General features: G+C 40.2%; 1 protein-coding gene across 1 annotated transcript in view; it reads right to left on the bottom strand.

The window, feature by feature from the left end:
- Positions 1–663: 663 nt before the first annotated feature.
- Positions 664–17,162, bottom strand: part of LOC143019478 (uncharacterized) — a 29,256-nt gene continuing 12,757 nt past the window's right edge. Inside the window, exons 4-9 of the mRNA XM_076175115.1 lie at positions 12,815–12,948; positions 9,620–9,803; positions 5,494–5,583; positions 4,818–5,039; positions 3,470–3,643; positions 664–796 (exon numbers count right to left, since the gene is read on the bottom strand). Of these exons, the coding sequence (XP_076031230.1) occupies positions 731–796; positions 3,470–3,643; positions 4,818–5,039; positions 5,494–5,583; positions 9,620–9,803; positions 12,815–12,948 (870 nt within the window). The 3' untranslated portion in view covers positions 664–730. The remainder of the gene's footprint in view (positions 797–3,469; positions 3,644–4,817; positions 5,040–5,493; positions 5,584–9,619; positions 9,804–12,814; positions 12,949–17,162) is intronic.

Below are 17,162 nucleotides of genomic sequence, written 5' to 3'. Positions count from 1 at the left end.
AAACTGGCATTTAGCACGGGAGTAAAAATAGGCGATGTTGTGAGGAATAAAATTAGAACAAAAATCAAAGATGAAGATAAATGTCTAATTTACAGAATTCCTTGCAAAAGCTGCCCTGCTAGTTACTATGGCAAAACTAGCGGAGGAATTCACAAGCAGACGATTGAACACAAAAATGACATCAAAGCCCACTGGACATCCAACTCATTAGTGGTACACATACAACTTTGGCCACCTGCCGGATTGGGAAAAAACAGAGGTGCTCCATAATGGACTTAACAAAAAGGAGAGGAGGACAATTGAGGCAGCGTATACTACCTCACTCCCATGTAGCAATCATCGGGACGGCTTTGTCAAGTTGGTGGGGGTAGCAAGCGGCCTAGTTATCCATGAGGCAAGACGAAAGCGAGATGGCAACAACATTGAATGGGGAGGAACGGGGTAAGCTGTGCGATTATATAAGTTGTCGTTGTCTTATTTGTGTATACTCTGAAGAAGTCCTAGTTGGACGAAACCTCAGAAATAAAACTTCAACGGATTCTTGGCGTTTAAACTCACCACCCTACCACTCCTATATATATATATATATATATATATATATATATATATATATATATATACATATATATATACATATATATATATACATATATATATATATATATACACACACACACACACATATACATATACATACATACAAATTTACCAGAATATCTACGTTCTTATTTTAAGTGGGTTGATCTCTTGCTCTTTCTTCAAGTTGTCTTAATCTTGTTTTGAGAATAATGACAGCCTGAAAAAAATATATATATATGTTAGTAATGAATATGAAATTTATTGACCACTTGAGTGTAAATGTTAAGTTACACTTGCATGAGCAACTAGAAAATAAATGTTATAGTTTCAGAATGGAATGGAAACACATCACATGTAGAACAGAAAAAGAAAAACAAGAATTACAAATAGCCCTGTCCCCTGCCACATGATGAGGGTCATGAGGTATACAATAAATATTGGAACTGATAATGCAACGAATAAAGGAAAAAATTGTAGAGAACTTACTAACTCCTCTCTTCCTATTACAAACCAGTGATGTAAAAAGTGCTCTACACTAACACATACATATACCAAGGCTTTTCCCCCCTTACAAGGGAGTTAGCCAAAAAGAAAAGGGACAAAATCATTCCCACCCATTACATCCCTAAATACACTCAACCCTCCCTCTCATCTTAGCACCTCCTGGATGACAGGTCATCCCTGCACCTTGTCCACTGCCCTGGGTCAGAGGCAGTGTTGCAAGACACAGCACATCCGCAGCAAGGCCGCTTCATTAAATCGGCGACCCCCCCCCCTCTCCGTCCCCCCATTGCATAAAATGAGAGGACGGGGAGGAATCCCTTCGGGCTGCGTCAAATTTTGCTCACACATACTACCTCACCCCCTATCCCCCCGCCCATTCCACCTCATGCATCACAACATCATCCATATACAACCATTCTCCATTCACCCCTGTTTTCTGTCCTCTCCCATCCTTCCTCAACAGACATTCCCCTCTTCCCCAAAGCCCCCTTTACCCCATCCATCCATCTCATCCTAGGACGCCCCTTCATGTTCACTCCCTCCACATCTGCCTTTCATACCTCGTTTACTAGTCTTTCTTCACTCATTCTTTCCATGTGTCCAAACCATCCTAATACCCTTTCATCAACACTATCTCCCAACTCCCTTACCACCCCTGTTCCTCTCTTCCTTTCTGTCATACTCTTACCCCATTTCACATCTGCTCTCCTCTTTGCCTCCTTTACCTTGTGCTTTACTTCTCTTTTCTTTTCTTTGTACCTCTCATATGACTCCCTCGTCCTATTTTGTAACAAATCTGTGAAAGCTCGATTCTTCTCGTCTACAACCTTCTTTGTTTCCTCATCCCACCATTCACTACCTTTCCTTCTATTTCCTTCCATCTTTCTTGTTCCACACACCATCTTTGCACACTTTGTGACTCCCTCAAACCATCACCATTCCTCCTCCACTCCTAGCTCTACTCTATCCTTCACTCCCTCCCACTCCTCTCTCAGCTTCTTCTTGTACTCTTCTTTTCCTTTTCATTTAAAGAGTTCACTCTAAGCACCTCCCTACCTTTTGTCCTTTTCCTCTTTCTCCATCTGTCCTCCACTCTCAATTTACCTTCCACCAAAAAAATGATCTGACATTCCCCCACTCTCTCCCCTTAGCACATGTACATCCTTAACTCTTCCTATCTACCACTACATAGTCCATTAACGCCCTATCTACCACCCTTCCATCCACCACCCTCTCCCATGTGTACTTATGCTTAACTTTCTTCCAAAACACTGTAATGGCTATCACCAACTCTCTTTCTAGACACATCTCCACCATCAACTCTCCACTATGATTCTTTCCTGGAACTCCACATTTCCCAACCACTCCGTCAATTGGTTCATTTCCTACCCTAGCATTAAGGTCTCCCAGTACTACTACATTGATGTTTCTCCCTAATCCCTCTATGCACTCATTTAAATCTATCCAAAAAGCCTCCCTTTCTTCTACACTCTTCTCACTACCAGGCCCATATGCACTTACAAAAACCCACATCTCCTTTCCCAGTTTCACCTTCATCCACATTATCCTTGAGGAAACCTCCTTCCACTCCACTACACGTTTACCTATCTCTTCACTTACTAGTATAGCCACCCCTTCTCTCCCTCTCTTCACTCCTGAACGCCTCCCAATTACACTCCCAAACTCACACTCGCCCTTCCCTCTCAACTTAGTTTCACTCAAAGCCAACACATCCATCTTCTCACAAACATACTACCTATCTCTTCCCTTTTACTCTCATCTGTATCACATCCACACACATTAAAAGACCCAAACCTTAGGGTGCTGGTTGGAAAACTCCTAGACCCTCTTATGCCTTTACTTTTTTTTAGGAATGTCCTCTGTGGGGCTACAGGGAGAAGGATGCCTGGTCCCAATCCCCGTCCTGTTTTTCTCGCCTCTTACACAACCGTCCAAATTTCCTGAGGTATCTATGGGAAAACTTGAGAACTGTTGATAGCCATTATGGGGCTCTGGATTTCCAAATAGTGAAAGTTGAGGCAACAACTATCATCAATCCTTGCCCCGTTATATATATATATTTATATATATATATATATATATATATATATATATATATATATATATATATATATATATATTTATATATAATGTCACAAACTCCCCCTTATTGGGAGGCTAGGATGGTACCCCTTTACACAGGGCGTTGTAGTGTGGAATTTAATGAACCATGCCCTTGGTGAAGTTGAACCAAGGACATGGTTAATTAAATTTCATGCTACAAAGTCCTCGGTGAGAGGCACCATCCTAGCCCTCCAATATAGGGGAGTTTGTGATGTTAAACCATATCATCATCATATTCAACTCTATAAAAAAAGACCCTTACCTTTTTATATTCCTCTATTTGAGCCACCGCATGAGCCTGAACTTGGGTAATGAGATTATGATACCGTTTCTCCAGTTCACTAGTGATCTCATTTGTTTCAGTCTGCCTTCTCGAAAGAGCTTTGGATAAAGCTTGGGAGCGATCCTTTTCAAAGTTGAGTTTCAGATCAAGAAGCTGAAGAAAATAATAAAATAAAATTGTACACATACATACATATACCAAAGACTTTTTCCCCCTTACAAGGGAGGTAGCCAAAAAGAAAAAGGCATAAAAACCATTCCCACACATTCCATCCCTAAATACACTCCACTCCCCTCCATCCTCTCTCTTACCTTGGCACCTCCTGGATGACGAGTCATCCCTGCATCTTGTCCACTGCCCTGAGTCAGAGGCAGTGTCGCAAGACACAGCACATCCACAAGTTATATTACTGGGTGAAACTTTATTCTGTTCTTTTCATAGTAACTCTATTCTCGATATAGTGATTTCTAATTTCCTTACATAGTTTCTCTACTAAGAAGTATACCAGAGCATACCTCCTGTCCTTTAGAATATAATCTTAAGAAGTATATCATGTGCAAATCATGAAACAAATACTCCAAAACAAAGTAAACAAACTGATGATAAATCAGACACTCTTGATATATTACTGTCTCCACTCTACCTATATACCAAAGGCCTCTTCCACCTTATATGGGAGGTAGCCAGCCAGGGCTTCCTGGGCTACCCATCCCCACCCAATCCTCAACTCCCTCTCCAGCCCACTGCTTGTCAGAAGCAATGCAGCAAGACAGTGCATGCACAGCAGGAGTACCTCATTTACACAGCAATCCTCGCTCCTCATTCTCTAACATCTCCACTCTACCATCTAATATTAATAATTTCAATGGTATGGTCTGAATGTTTTTAAGATGAAGTGTATGAAAACTAAGATGGATGTTTCAACAATGGATAGCACGAGAAATGTGAAGGTGAGGCATAAAATAAATGTGGGAAGAAAGCTGATGGATAGAACAGAACAGGGAGTGAGTTGGTTTGGGCATATAGATACATACATACATATCCCAATGGCTACGGCTAAATACCTTGGGGCTGTAGGTCTCCTACCAGAGGAAACCAAGGTGACACACTGACAAACTGATTAGCTAACCAATAATTTTGTCACCAATATCCCCAGTAATCAATCAATCAATCCATCTACTGCCCCAAGTCATTTATAGGAGACCCACAACTCCAAGGTCACTGGGTACAGCCACTGGGTGGGCCTATAGGACACTGTGTACCTATCTACATAGAGTGATCTATGTTGTTGTCTAGGTATTGCAAAACAAATAAGAATTTGTCTGACCTCTTGTTGATGTTGCTGTACTAGTAATGCCAGTTTATCTTTGTACTCTTTCTCACGAGCTTCCTTTAATATCACAAACTTCCTGAGAGAATCTTCACTCTGCTGGAGCTTCATCTTCAAGCCTTCTAGCTGCACTGCGAACTGTTCCTCCATTTTTCTGTTTCCTTCTTCTGCAACTTCCTTCTTTGCGTATGAGTAGACCTTCTTGTTAAGTTCCATCTTCTGCAAGTTGTGGTAAAAGAAGGTATATGGTCTACTACCTTATGTCATGTTACTGGCTGTACAATGAAAATTAGAATATATACATACATACACATACCAAAGGCTTTCCCCCTTACAAGGGAGGTAGCCAAAAAACAAAGGCATAAAAACCATCCCCACCCATTCCATCCCTAATACACTCCACTCCCCTCCACCCTCCCTCTTATCTTGGCACCTCCTGGATGATGGGTCATCCCTGCATCTTGTCCACTGCCCTGGGTCAGAAGCAGTGTCGCAAGACACAGCACATCCACAGCAAGGCTGCTTCATTAAATTGGCGACCCCCCCTCTCCGTCCCCTCATGCAGAAAAGGAGAAGACGGGGAGAAATCCCTTCGGGCTGTGTCAAAGGGATTTCTCCCCATCTTCTCCAATTAGAATACATGTACAAATTCACTGCATCATTTGTAACTGACCTGAGCTACGGCCTCTGCTAATTTGTCCTGCAATAGTCTTATGGCAGCATTCAGATTCAAAACTGTTACATTGTGCTTTCCTTCCATGGCCTGTGAAACAAAAAGGAATTGAATAAATCTCAAAATAGTGACTGACATCGGATCAATGTACATGTACCAATGATGGATGTTTGATGTCCTATGCATCAGATAACAGATTTACTTCCATAAGACATCCTCAAGGAAAGGAACTGTAACAGAGATGTTGGAGATGTATTTAAATAGAAAAACAAACTTAAGTATACGTGGGCCTGGGTGGTAGGTGAGAAGGTAGCCAAGAGGGTGTTAATGGACTATATATGAAGGAGGATAGGGAGGGAAAAATAGTTGCAGTGGGAAGTGCTAAGAAAATGACCATGATGAGTGAGGAAAATGGAGGAGAAATAAGGAAGGATGAAGTGAAGGCAGTTATTAAGATGATGAAAGCAAGTAAGGCACCTGGTCTGGATGGATGCCATACAGAATGTCTAAAAAAAAAAAGGAGGTACAGTGATGGTGGACTGGCTGGTGAGGTTATTTAATGTTTGCTGGAGAGAGGGTAGAGTGCCGGAGGACTGGAGGAATGCCTGTATAGTTCCACTTTACAAGGGAAAAGGGGACAAGTGTGAGTGTAGTAGTTTCAGAGGGATTAGCTTGTTAAGTGTAGTTGGGAAGGCTTATGGGAGGATCTTGATTGAGAGGATTAGTAGAGGAACAGAGGGAGTAATTGGTGAGGAACAGTGTGGATTTAGGACGGGTAGAGGTTGTGTAGACCAGATTTTTGTGGTAAGACAGATATGTGAGAAAGCTATAGGAAAGGGCTTTTATGGATCTGGAAAAGGCTTATGACAGGGTAGACAGGAAGGCACTGTGGGAGGTTTTGCGGATATACAGGATAGGAGGAAAGCTTCTAGGAGCTGTGAAGAGTTCTTACGAGAGTAGTAGAGCATGTGTCAGGATTAGCAATGGAGAGAGTGAGTGGTTTGAGGTAAAGGTGGGACTTCGTCAAGGATGCGTTATGTCTCCCTGGCTGTTCAATTTATACATGGATGGGGTGATGTGAGAGGTAAATGCAAGGGTGGTGGGTCAGGGATTGGAGATGGTTAAAGAAAATGGAGAAAAGTGGGAGGTGAGCCAGCTGTTGTTTGCGGACGACACTGTGCTTGTGGCAGGATTGGAGGAGGGATTGAGGAAGTTGGTGACAGAGTTCGGGAGAGTGTGTGAAAGAGGAAAGCTGAAGATAAAGTGTGGGTAAAAGTAAGGTGATGAGATGTACAAGGGGTGAAAGTGGCAGCAGACTGGAAGTGAGCATTAAGAGAGAGCGACTAGAAGTGGATAGTTTTAGATACTTGGGTGCAAATGTGGCAGGAAAAGGTGGAGTGGAGGTGGAGGTAGAATGTAAGGTGATGAGATGTGGATTAAAAAGTGTAATGAGGAATAGACTTTTGGGAATGGATGCTAAGAGGAGACTGTATGAAGGAGTGATTGTGCCAACAGCACTGTATGGGGCAGAAACATGGAACATAAGAGAGGAAGAGAGAAGGAGTTTGAATGTGTTTGAGATGAGGTGTCTGAGAAATATGATAGGGGTTACTAGGCTGAATAGAGTGAGAAATGAGGAGGTGAGGAGGAGAACAGGGGTGGAAAGGGAGTTGGGAGATAGGGTTGATGAAAGAGTATTAGGATGGTTTGGACACATGGAAAGAATGAGTGAAGAAAGACTAGTAAAAGAGGTATGAAAGGCAGATGTGGAGGGAGTGAACATGAGGGGACGTCCTAGGATGAGATGGATGGATGAGGTGAGTGGGGCTTTGGGGAAGAGGGGAATGTCTGTTGAGGAAGGATGGGAGAGGACAGAAGACAGGGGTGAATGGAGAATGGTTGTATATGGATGATGTTGTGATGCATGAGGTGGAATGGGTGGGGGATGGGGGTTGAGGTAGTATGTGTGAACAAAATTTGACGCAGCAGGATTTCTCCCCATCTCCTTTTCTGCATGGGGGGATGGAGAGGGGGGTCGCCGATTTAATGAAGTGGCCTTGCCTCTGACCCAGGGCAGTGGAGAGGGTGCGAGGATGACTCGTCATCCAGGAGGTGCTAAGATAAGAGGGAGGGTAGAGGGGAGTGGAGTGTATTTAGGGATGGAATGGGTGGGAATGATTTTATGCCTTTTTCTTTTTGGCTACCTCACTTGTAAGGGGGAAAAGGCCTTGGTGTATGTATGTATAGTGGTGCTTAAAATTTGGACTGGAAGAGTTCTGGACATAAATATATTCATGGGAAAGGGTTGTAGAATGTCCGACTTAGCTGGAAGGGAAATTGAAAGTGGAGATTACATGGAGAAGGAAGAAAGGAGAGGAAGTGATAGGTGCTGAAGATGAGCAAATTAAATGAGAAGAAAGAGACAGAATGCCAACAGAATCTGAGAGACTTATGGGATGTAGTGATGGATAAACAGGAGTAGAGGAACAATATGTTTCAATGATGTAGGGCTAAATTGTGCAAAGATGGTATGCGAGATGGGAGGATGGGAAGGAACAGAAGGAAAGGCAACAAATGGTGGGATAGAGAGATGAGGATAGTACATACCTACATACATATACCAACAGGTTTTTTCCCCTTACAAGGAAGGTAACCAAAAAACAAATGCACAAAAACCACTCCCACCCATTCCATCCCCACATACTCCACTCCCATCTACCCCCCTCCCTCCCTCTTATTTTGGCTCCTCCTGGATGATGGGTCATACCTGCATCTCGCCCACTGCCTTGGGTCAGAAGCAGTGTTGCAAGATAGTGGTGGCAGAAAAATGAGTACATGAAGAATTATAAGAATTATTAGTATAAAAGTATTTGCATTACTGACTTCCAAAAGCAGGATAGGAGCAATACTCCTTCCTTAAGTGGAAACATAGAGGAACTTGTGGTTGAAGTTGACATAACATCTTAGGACTAGTCTGAAGATACAATGTCTGGCCCTTAGGTGTTACACTTCAAGATGGAGGTAAGAATGATGATAGGTTTTGAAGATGGGTGACAGGGAAATGAATCTTTGGTATTTGTTTTACATGACCACCACATTCAAGTACTTAAGTACTTTTTTGTCTACTTTTCAGCAGAAAAGAAAAGTTTGAATGTGTCTGAGAAATATGACAGGGGTTACAAGGTTGGATAGAGTGAGAAATGAGGTGAGGAGGAGAGCTGGGGTGTAAAAGGAGATGGCAGATAGGGCTGATGAAAGAGTACTGGGATGGTTTGGACACATGGAAAGAATGAATGAAGAAAGATTAGTAAAAGAGGTGCAGAAGACAGGTGGAGGTAGTGAACTTGAGGGGATGACCCAGGATAAGATGGATGGATGGGGTGAAAAGGGCAATGAGCAAGAGGGGAATGTCTGTTGAGCAAGGAAAGAAGAAGGCACGAGACAGGGGTGAGTGGAGAATGACTATGTATAGATGATCCTGTGATGCAAGAGAGGGGGTGGGGGATGGGTGTGTGTGTGGGGGGGGGCATTAGGGAGTGGTTTTGTGTGAATGTTATTTTAATGCAGCTTGAAGGTATGACTCCTGTCTTATCTTTTTATGCATGTGGGGACGGAGAGGTGGGGTTGCCAATTAAGTGAAACAGCCTTGCTGTGGATGTGCCATGTCCTGCTAAATTGCTTCTGACCTATGGCAGTAGGCAGGATACTGGGATGACCTGTCATCCATGGGGAACTATGATGAGAGGGGGAAAAGGGTGTTGGAAGGGAGTGGAATGGGTGGGAATGAAATGGGTGGGAGTGGGTATATGCCTTCTGATTTGGCTACCTCCCTGGTAATGGGGAAAAAACCCTTGGTATATAGTATATGGATAGAATTTTTCAGCCACTACCTATTTTATATGATAATTTGATAATGATGCATTTTTATTGAAGATTGGGGACTTAAGATTGTATGCATTTACTGCTGCCACACATCGGTTCTAGCATGGCTTCAACTGCCATCTATCTAATTTCTTGTCTCCTGACAATGATGCCTGAATCTATTCAGACACCAAGTATTATTATCAAATGACCCCTAACATTCACCTTTCATAAAAATCTTCAGAGATAAAAAAAAAAAACCTACTTCAAGTTTTCTTTCTGATGCAGCCTTTTCCTCAGCTGTTTCTGCTGCCTGTTTTTTCACTGACACCATCTCTTGAGTCATCAGCTGCATTTGTTCCTGAAGCTTCTTAGTTTCACTTTCAAGATGATGATTTCTTTCTTCCAAAAGTTCATAGTTTGAGTATCTCTGCTGCGAGTTCTTCAGTCTGCAAGGAATACAATATGAAAGCATGGAGAGAAGTGAAAAAATGGGTAAACATACATAAAAGTAAATATCTAAGGACTTCACAACTGCCACCATAGTCGGAAAAAAGAAAGAATTGAATAAGTGAATCTACATATTTCAATTGCTAACTGCAATCCTCTTCAGTAGTACAAAGTAGGAGGAGGATGGTGTCATAAATAGCAACCTCTTACTAAGGAAAAGGAACTAGGGAAGGAGTAAATATTCCTAGTTCTTTTTCCTTTGTAAGAAGTTGCTATTTATGATATCATCCTCCTCCCACTTTGTACTACTGAAGAGGATTGCAGTTACCGTTCGAAATATATAGATCTGCTTATTTAACGCTTTCTTTTTTTCCAACAGCAGTGTCTGTTATGATTTACAAATGTACTATATTTTTCACTAGTAATCTAAGGATTTATCAAGTCATGCGAATATACTAAAATACAGGCAATAATAATTGGCTGTCATTTGATTTTGTTAATGGACTTGCACACTAAAAAACTACCTCAGTCAATCACAGAAAGGACACATATGCCTATTTTCTCATTATTTGCCTTTCCCCTCATTGCGTGCGCATAGCCTACCACAAAGGGCTGACCAAAATCCTCTCCCTTCATATCCACTAGAAAGTTCAAATGCCTTCATCTCCACACTCATAAAACCCCAAGTCACACACAGACACTTCCTGACATTATACCTAACTTCAGGGTTTGTTTCTTTCACTAATATGAACAAATATGTCTTCCATTTCTGAAACTTAACCTCTTCCATATGATGACTCCTACGTGAGCATCATGTAGTGTGAGGGGGTATATGAGGATGCTGGTGATGACATCCTGATTATATTTAATTTGTAGTTGTAGCTGAGTGACCCACATATTCTGTGAACTGGTTTGATCACAGTTTCTGTGTTCATTATTACTCAGAGTGAAAGAAAATAAGCAATACAGCAGTGACTATATATTATAATGTGAGTAGTGTGATGCATTGTACATTAGGCATCCCATGCTGTGTGTAAGAATTTGACTCATATTGAAGAGGTTGAGATATTGTTATCTGTAACTTCCTACTTCATATTGACATTGGATTCTCTCAACTCCCCCACATTAACATAACACAGACATACATACATACTTTGCCGGTGGCAGGATTTGAACCACCACCCCCTCAACCTTTGCCGCAAGTAACGATGCCCTACCCCGCTCAGCCAGCGAGCTACATACATATACCAAAGGCTTTTTTCCCCCTTACACGGGAGGTAGCAAAAAAATAACAAAGGCATAAAAACCACTCCCACCCATTCCATCTCTATCACACTACACTCCCCTCCACCCTCTTCCCTCCCTCTTATCTTGGCACCTCTTGGATGACGAGTCATCCCTGTATCTTGTCCACTGCCCTGGGTCAGAAACAGTGTCACAAAACACAGACAAGAGCCCAAAACTTTTTCCTACAGAGGTTTATGAGGGTACCTGTGGACCAATACCAGCTACTGTGGGTTTTTAGCGAGTCAAAATTAAAGCAACAATTATCATTATGACTCCACTTCTTCAGTGTAATATTGTATTTAAGGATAGAAGAGTTTGTTACCAATTGATTAATACATTGTCTCAGGTCTCTTCTGCAGAGGACCCATGACTCCCTGGGAACAGTGTTATCAATGATAAAATACAAATACCCTTTCCACATTCATTACCTTTATCTCTAAGTTTTCCAAACTTGTATCCAACTTTTACTTTCAATCTTTGCTCAGCATGAGTTTACCAAACATGACAATGCAAGTCCCAAATACTGCTGAGCATAGTGCATTACTACAACTGCATTAAAAGGCTGGACAGCACAGCCCCCTCAATATAAGGGGTCAGGAGATGTATTTAGAGACCAATCCGTCTACTGATTCCTCTCTTACCCTAGTACTGAGATATCCCAATACCACTACATTGACATTTCTCCCTAAACCCTCGATGCACTCATTTAAATCTATCCAAAAAGTCTCCGTTTCTTCTACACTCTTCTCACTACCGGCCCATATGCATTTTCGAAGACCTACATCTTCCTTCCCAGTTTCACCTTCATCCACATTAACCTTGAAGAAACCTTCCACTCCACCACATGTTTACCTATCTCTTCACTTACTAGTATAGTTATCCCTTCTCTCCCTTGTCCTCTCTTCAGTCTTGACACCCTCCCAAACTCAAACTTGTCCCTCCCTTTCAACTTAGTTTCACTCAATGCCAACACATCCATCTTTCTTCTCATAAACATACTGCTTATCTCTTCCCCTTTACTCTCATCTGTACCACATCCACACATATCAAAAGACCCAAACCTTAGGGTTCTGGTTGGAAAACCTATCCCAGACTCTCTTATGCCTTTATTTTAGGAATGTCCCCTTTGGGGCTACAGAGAGTAGGATGCTTAGTCTTATCTCCGTCCCTTTTTTGTTGCCTTTCACAACTCAAGTGGGAACACTTGGTGGCAGTATTCTTTCTTCCCTACCACAGGGTTCGGTGAAAAAGGAAATTAATATTCAGAGAAATGGTGCGGGACAGTATCAAGGGTGGAAGGACAACATAATGGAGGGATAGTTGCAGTATAATAAAGTAGCATAATTTCTCTATGAATAGAGATTTCCTCTATCATAGACAAAATGATGTGTGGCTCTGGTCCATAGGGACACCCCATATAGACCCTAAAGTATCAGCTGCATGCTACTGAGCAGCTTTTAACATCACAATAACATACCCCAGTTGGGTATACATAGAAAGAAAAAATAAAATGAATAAATAAATAAATAAAAAAAATAAATAAAAGAAAAATGCACACAGTGTTTCATCTGGAAAATTAAATTTTTGTTCTTTTCAATATGTTTGGTTTTCCATCTTTTCAACTGTTATCCACTCTGTAGGTTAACTAAACATGATACTTTCAAAGATTCATACCAATACATACATTGTTTGGAAACATTGCAAGATGTGACTTTGTAACTACCTTGTCTTCAATGAAGTAATTTCTTCAATTAAGGATTGTTTTTCTTTGGTAAGAACTGAAACTGTCTCTTCAAGATCTTGCCTTTGCAAAAGCATTCTTGAATCAGCCCTGCATTCCTCCTCTCTTATTGTAGCCTAAAATGTAATCAGATTATGAGTTAAACAAATAAAAAATACTCTTAAGATAAATACAAACATATCCAAAGGTCTTTTTCCCTTTGTGAGCTGAGTGGAAAAAAAAAAAAAAAAAAAAAAAAACACCACTGTGTGTACATACTGTGGCTACCTCCTTTATAACAGGGGAAAAAGCCTAGTGATGGTATAGTATGCATACCTACAAAAGAACTACATGATTTCATAAGAACAATAACTGTTGCATTGATTTTCAGTGCACTGTTCTAGCCAGCAAGTCCTTGGGCCTTCCCATACATCTCTGGGAAGAAACAAACTATTGTATGTGTTGTACCAGAGTGGGTCTGTTTCTGTCACTGGCCAATGCGAAGAGTACAGAACAAGCTTGTTATAACAAAGTAATTCAGCCAAGATCAAATTTGATAAAGAGAAGTTTGTTGTCTTCAGAGTAAATCATTCAGTCTCTCCTCCATGCTCTATTTTGCAAAAAAAATTCTACCAGATGGAGCATGTCTTCCATGGCTACATAACAAGGACGAATTTTCAAACAAAGAGCACAGCAAAACTGAAGACCACAAATGATCAAACATTTACTATTTTGTTTGGAACATTTAAATTTGCCATAGAGAGGTTCCCGCAATTAGGGAGTTCATTATATTGAACATGAACTGTTTAATTTTATTGGTACATACATATACCAATGGCTTTTCCCCCCTTCTATACTTGGGGTGTCAATATTCCACTGAAGAGTTGGAGTTACAGAGGTGGTAAAAAGGAGAGGACAAAGAAGGAGAAGGAGAAGAAAGAATAGAGAAGAAGAAGACTTTGGACCTAATCTAGAGACTGAGTAATAGCCCCTTTAGGTTCCTTATGGGAAAAGATGGAGGGAATACCACTGAAGATAACATAGATGGTAAGTGTCAGCTCCAAGCAGGTTTTGAAGATTGACACTAATGAGATGATTATCAGGTGCCCATCTCACAGGCTCATCACCTGCAAGTACACTGGTGCCTCGCAATTCAACAGGGCTAAGGCAGTTTTTGAGATGTTGAAATATGATTTACTGAAATGTGAATCACTTCTCTTAGATTTTTTTTGTGCAGTTTGAATGTCAAATATGCGAGTTTAGGTGTTGAATTAAGGTTTAGGAGTAAGAATTTAATGAGGTCATATCTGTGGTTTGTCAAAATGTGGGTTGTTGAATTGCATGGCTCCAGTGTATTTGTTGTTGATCTCTTCCCAGAAAGATCTATGTTTGGTCCAGAGGAACATTGCTAATTACAGTGGGCTTGTGGATTTCCAATCCACGAAACTCAAAGAAAGAATTATTAGGATCAGAACAGTAGTATTTCACAAGATAATATAGTTAGAATAATGAAGAACACACACAACTATAGTGAAACAAAATTTGTTAGTACTAAGAAGATATCTTCAAAAAACACTAAGACACATGTATTGAATATTAAATTAAAATTCTCTACAATACAGTGAGACCTCTCATTAACAGACGTTAATTAGCTTTGTTTGTGGTGTTTTCGGTGTTTTCGGTGTTTTTGGTGCTGTTGTTTAGTGCGTGCAATCACTATGCCACCCAAAAACCACTCCAAATCAACGGATTATTCACATCAATGGACACCATTACCCCCCTTTTAGTCCGTTAATGAGAGGTAGTACTGTATGTACATTGAAGTAAAGGTATCTACAAAGTATGAGCACAATTCACCAACCTTGAACCAGTGCTATCCTTAAAAAAGAAAAAAATAATTACTTAAATACTGAAAAAAGAAAATCTGATTTCAATTATATACTCTTTCCTTAGAGGTAATGACAGTTAGAAATAATGGAAAATTCAATATATTTCTTTAGGTTAGAAACGAGGTATTGTCCACAATTTCATGTATGAAGGATTCAAGAGGGTTAAATTATGATACTATTATCACTTTTATATTCTTTGAAAAATGATACCATAACTAAATTATACCCATGGAAAACACACACACACAAAAACAGTTTTCCACAAGTGGTGGACAAATGGAACAAACTGGACAATACAATGGTGTGTGTGAAAACCATACATGAATTTAAGAGCAAACTAGACACTACAAGATACAAAGGCGGGACACCATGAGCATAGCTCCTTTTCCCGTAAGATACAACTAGGTAATACAAACAAAATGATAAGTCAAAATATTGAAGAATCTCTAAATGGACAAAAGGAAATACTTATGGAGAAGAATCAACATTGACTGAAATAATGAAGAGAAGTTTCTGATCAGTTTTCACTTCAGAGAATTACTTAACAAAGGAAAGAGAAGAACATATAAATAGTAATGTTGGGTAGGTTGTGCGAAATAAATGTGGAAATGAAATCACAAACTATTGGAAAAAATAGATGTGGGAAAAAATTCTAGAGCCTGATGACATCTCAAAATAGATATTTCAATAAGTGCTTTCAAAGCTAGATATAACAGTTTGAGAGACAGACATGATATCACAAGCATAACTCTTCTTGTTTATTACAGGGAAGTAAACACATACACACGCACACACACACACACTTTCAACGAACGGACGGCTTGAAGAACGTTCTGAAGAAAAGTGCAGATTGTGGATCCCAACGCAAAGAGAAGTGCCTTTTTGTATTTACAGGGTGGGGGGAAATTGCTCGTGGGGTAGTGGGAAAGTAAGGAAAGAGGAGAGGGGGAGGGATTGCTGGGAAAATGGAAGGTAATGAGGATGTAGAGGACTTGGTCCAAACAGACCGCCTTAAAGTAAACAAACGACCACAAGACGAGCTGGATGACGACGGAATGTCTAATAAGAATGTAAAGATTAGAAGTATAGATAGGAACAATACAGTAGAAAGTGATGAGAATATTTTCAAGGGATTTAAAGAGAGTGGGGGGGACACAAACCCCCCCGACTGACAAGACTAGAGAAGAAGGTTGATAAGGTGATCGAGGACTTGGAGAGTAGGTTAGGTCATATGAACACCATTTTACAAAGGGTTGAAAGATTGGAAGAATTGGAAAAGGCGAATAAAAACTTAACTGATGAAATAGAAGACCTAAAAAGACAGTTAAGAGAGGTAAAGGTGGAGAATGAGGAATTGAAGAAGAATAGTAAAGAAAACAGAGAAACGATAGCTAAAGAAAGTAAAAATTGGAAGAAAACCCAAGAAGGAAATAAGGTTTCATTCACTGACATAGTCAAACAGCAATTGAAAGAACATACTGAAGACTCAGTTATTAAAGTGATGAGACAAAAGGAGAATATAGTAAGGGATTTAGCAGACAAGAAGAAATGTATAATTATATTAGGAATGGAAGAGAAACACAACACAGATAGAACCGCAAGAATCAAAGAGGAAAATGAAAAAGTAAGCCAATTACTAGAATCAGTTCAGGAAGATGAACCAGAAATTATGAAACAAATCGAAGAGAAATTTAGACTCGGAAAGTATAACACAGACAAGACCAGACCAATTAAGATTAAATTCAAGTCACAAACAACGGCAGAGAATATCTTATCCAAAACAGGGAAACTAGCAACAAGTGAACAATACAAAAAGATATGGATAAAAAGAGAAATGAATAAAGAGGAAAGAGAGGAAGAAAAGCAGAAAAGACTGGAAGCTAAGGCAAAAAACGAGAACAGAACGGAGTCAGAGAAAGAGAGATTCTATTGGAGAGTAGTGAACATGAAACTAAGGAAGTTCGACATACAAAAGAAAAACATAAGGGAAACAGAGAACACAATGGAAGTGGCAGAAAACTAAGAGTGTCTTACACAAATATAGATGGATTAATAACAGGATTGAATGAGCTGAATGATTATTTGAAAGAAAAAGAACCGGACATAATGGGAATTGTAGAAACAAAATTAAAAGGCCCACTACCACCCAACAGTGTAGGACATGATGCATACAATTATTGGATTAGAAACAGAGAGAAAAAGCAAGGGGGTGGAGTTATGTTCCTGACTAAGAAGGATATAAACGTGAAAGGTGTCATATATGGAAAGAATACAGTAGAGATGATTATGATAGAAGTGGAAGACAGAGATAAGAAGAGCAGAAAATTTGTGATCAATTATGTGCCTCCGAAAACAGCCTCATGGGAGGAGAGTGAATATAAAAGTATGTTAGAGGACACAAAGATAGCATTAACTAAAATAATGGAAGACGGAGGAAGAATAGTTATGATGGGCGACTTTAA

This window comes from Oratosquilla oratoria, chromosome 37, assembly GCF_046742065.1.
Source record: "Oratosquilla oratoria isolate Oo_2021 chromosome 37, ASM4674206v1, whole genome shotgun sequence".
Taxonomy (NCBI): domain Eukaryota; kingdom Metazoa; phylum Arthropoda; class Malacostraca; order Stomatopoda; family Squillidae; genus Oratosquilla; species Oratosquilla oratoria.
The sequence above is the reverse complement of the archived record's forward strand: the minus strand, read 5'-3'. Positions and strand labels throughout refer to the sequence as shown.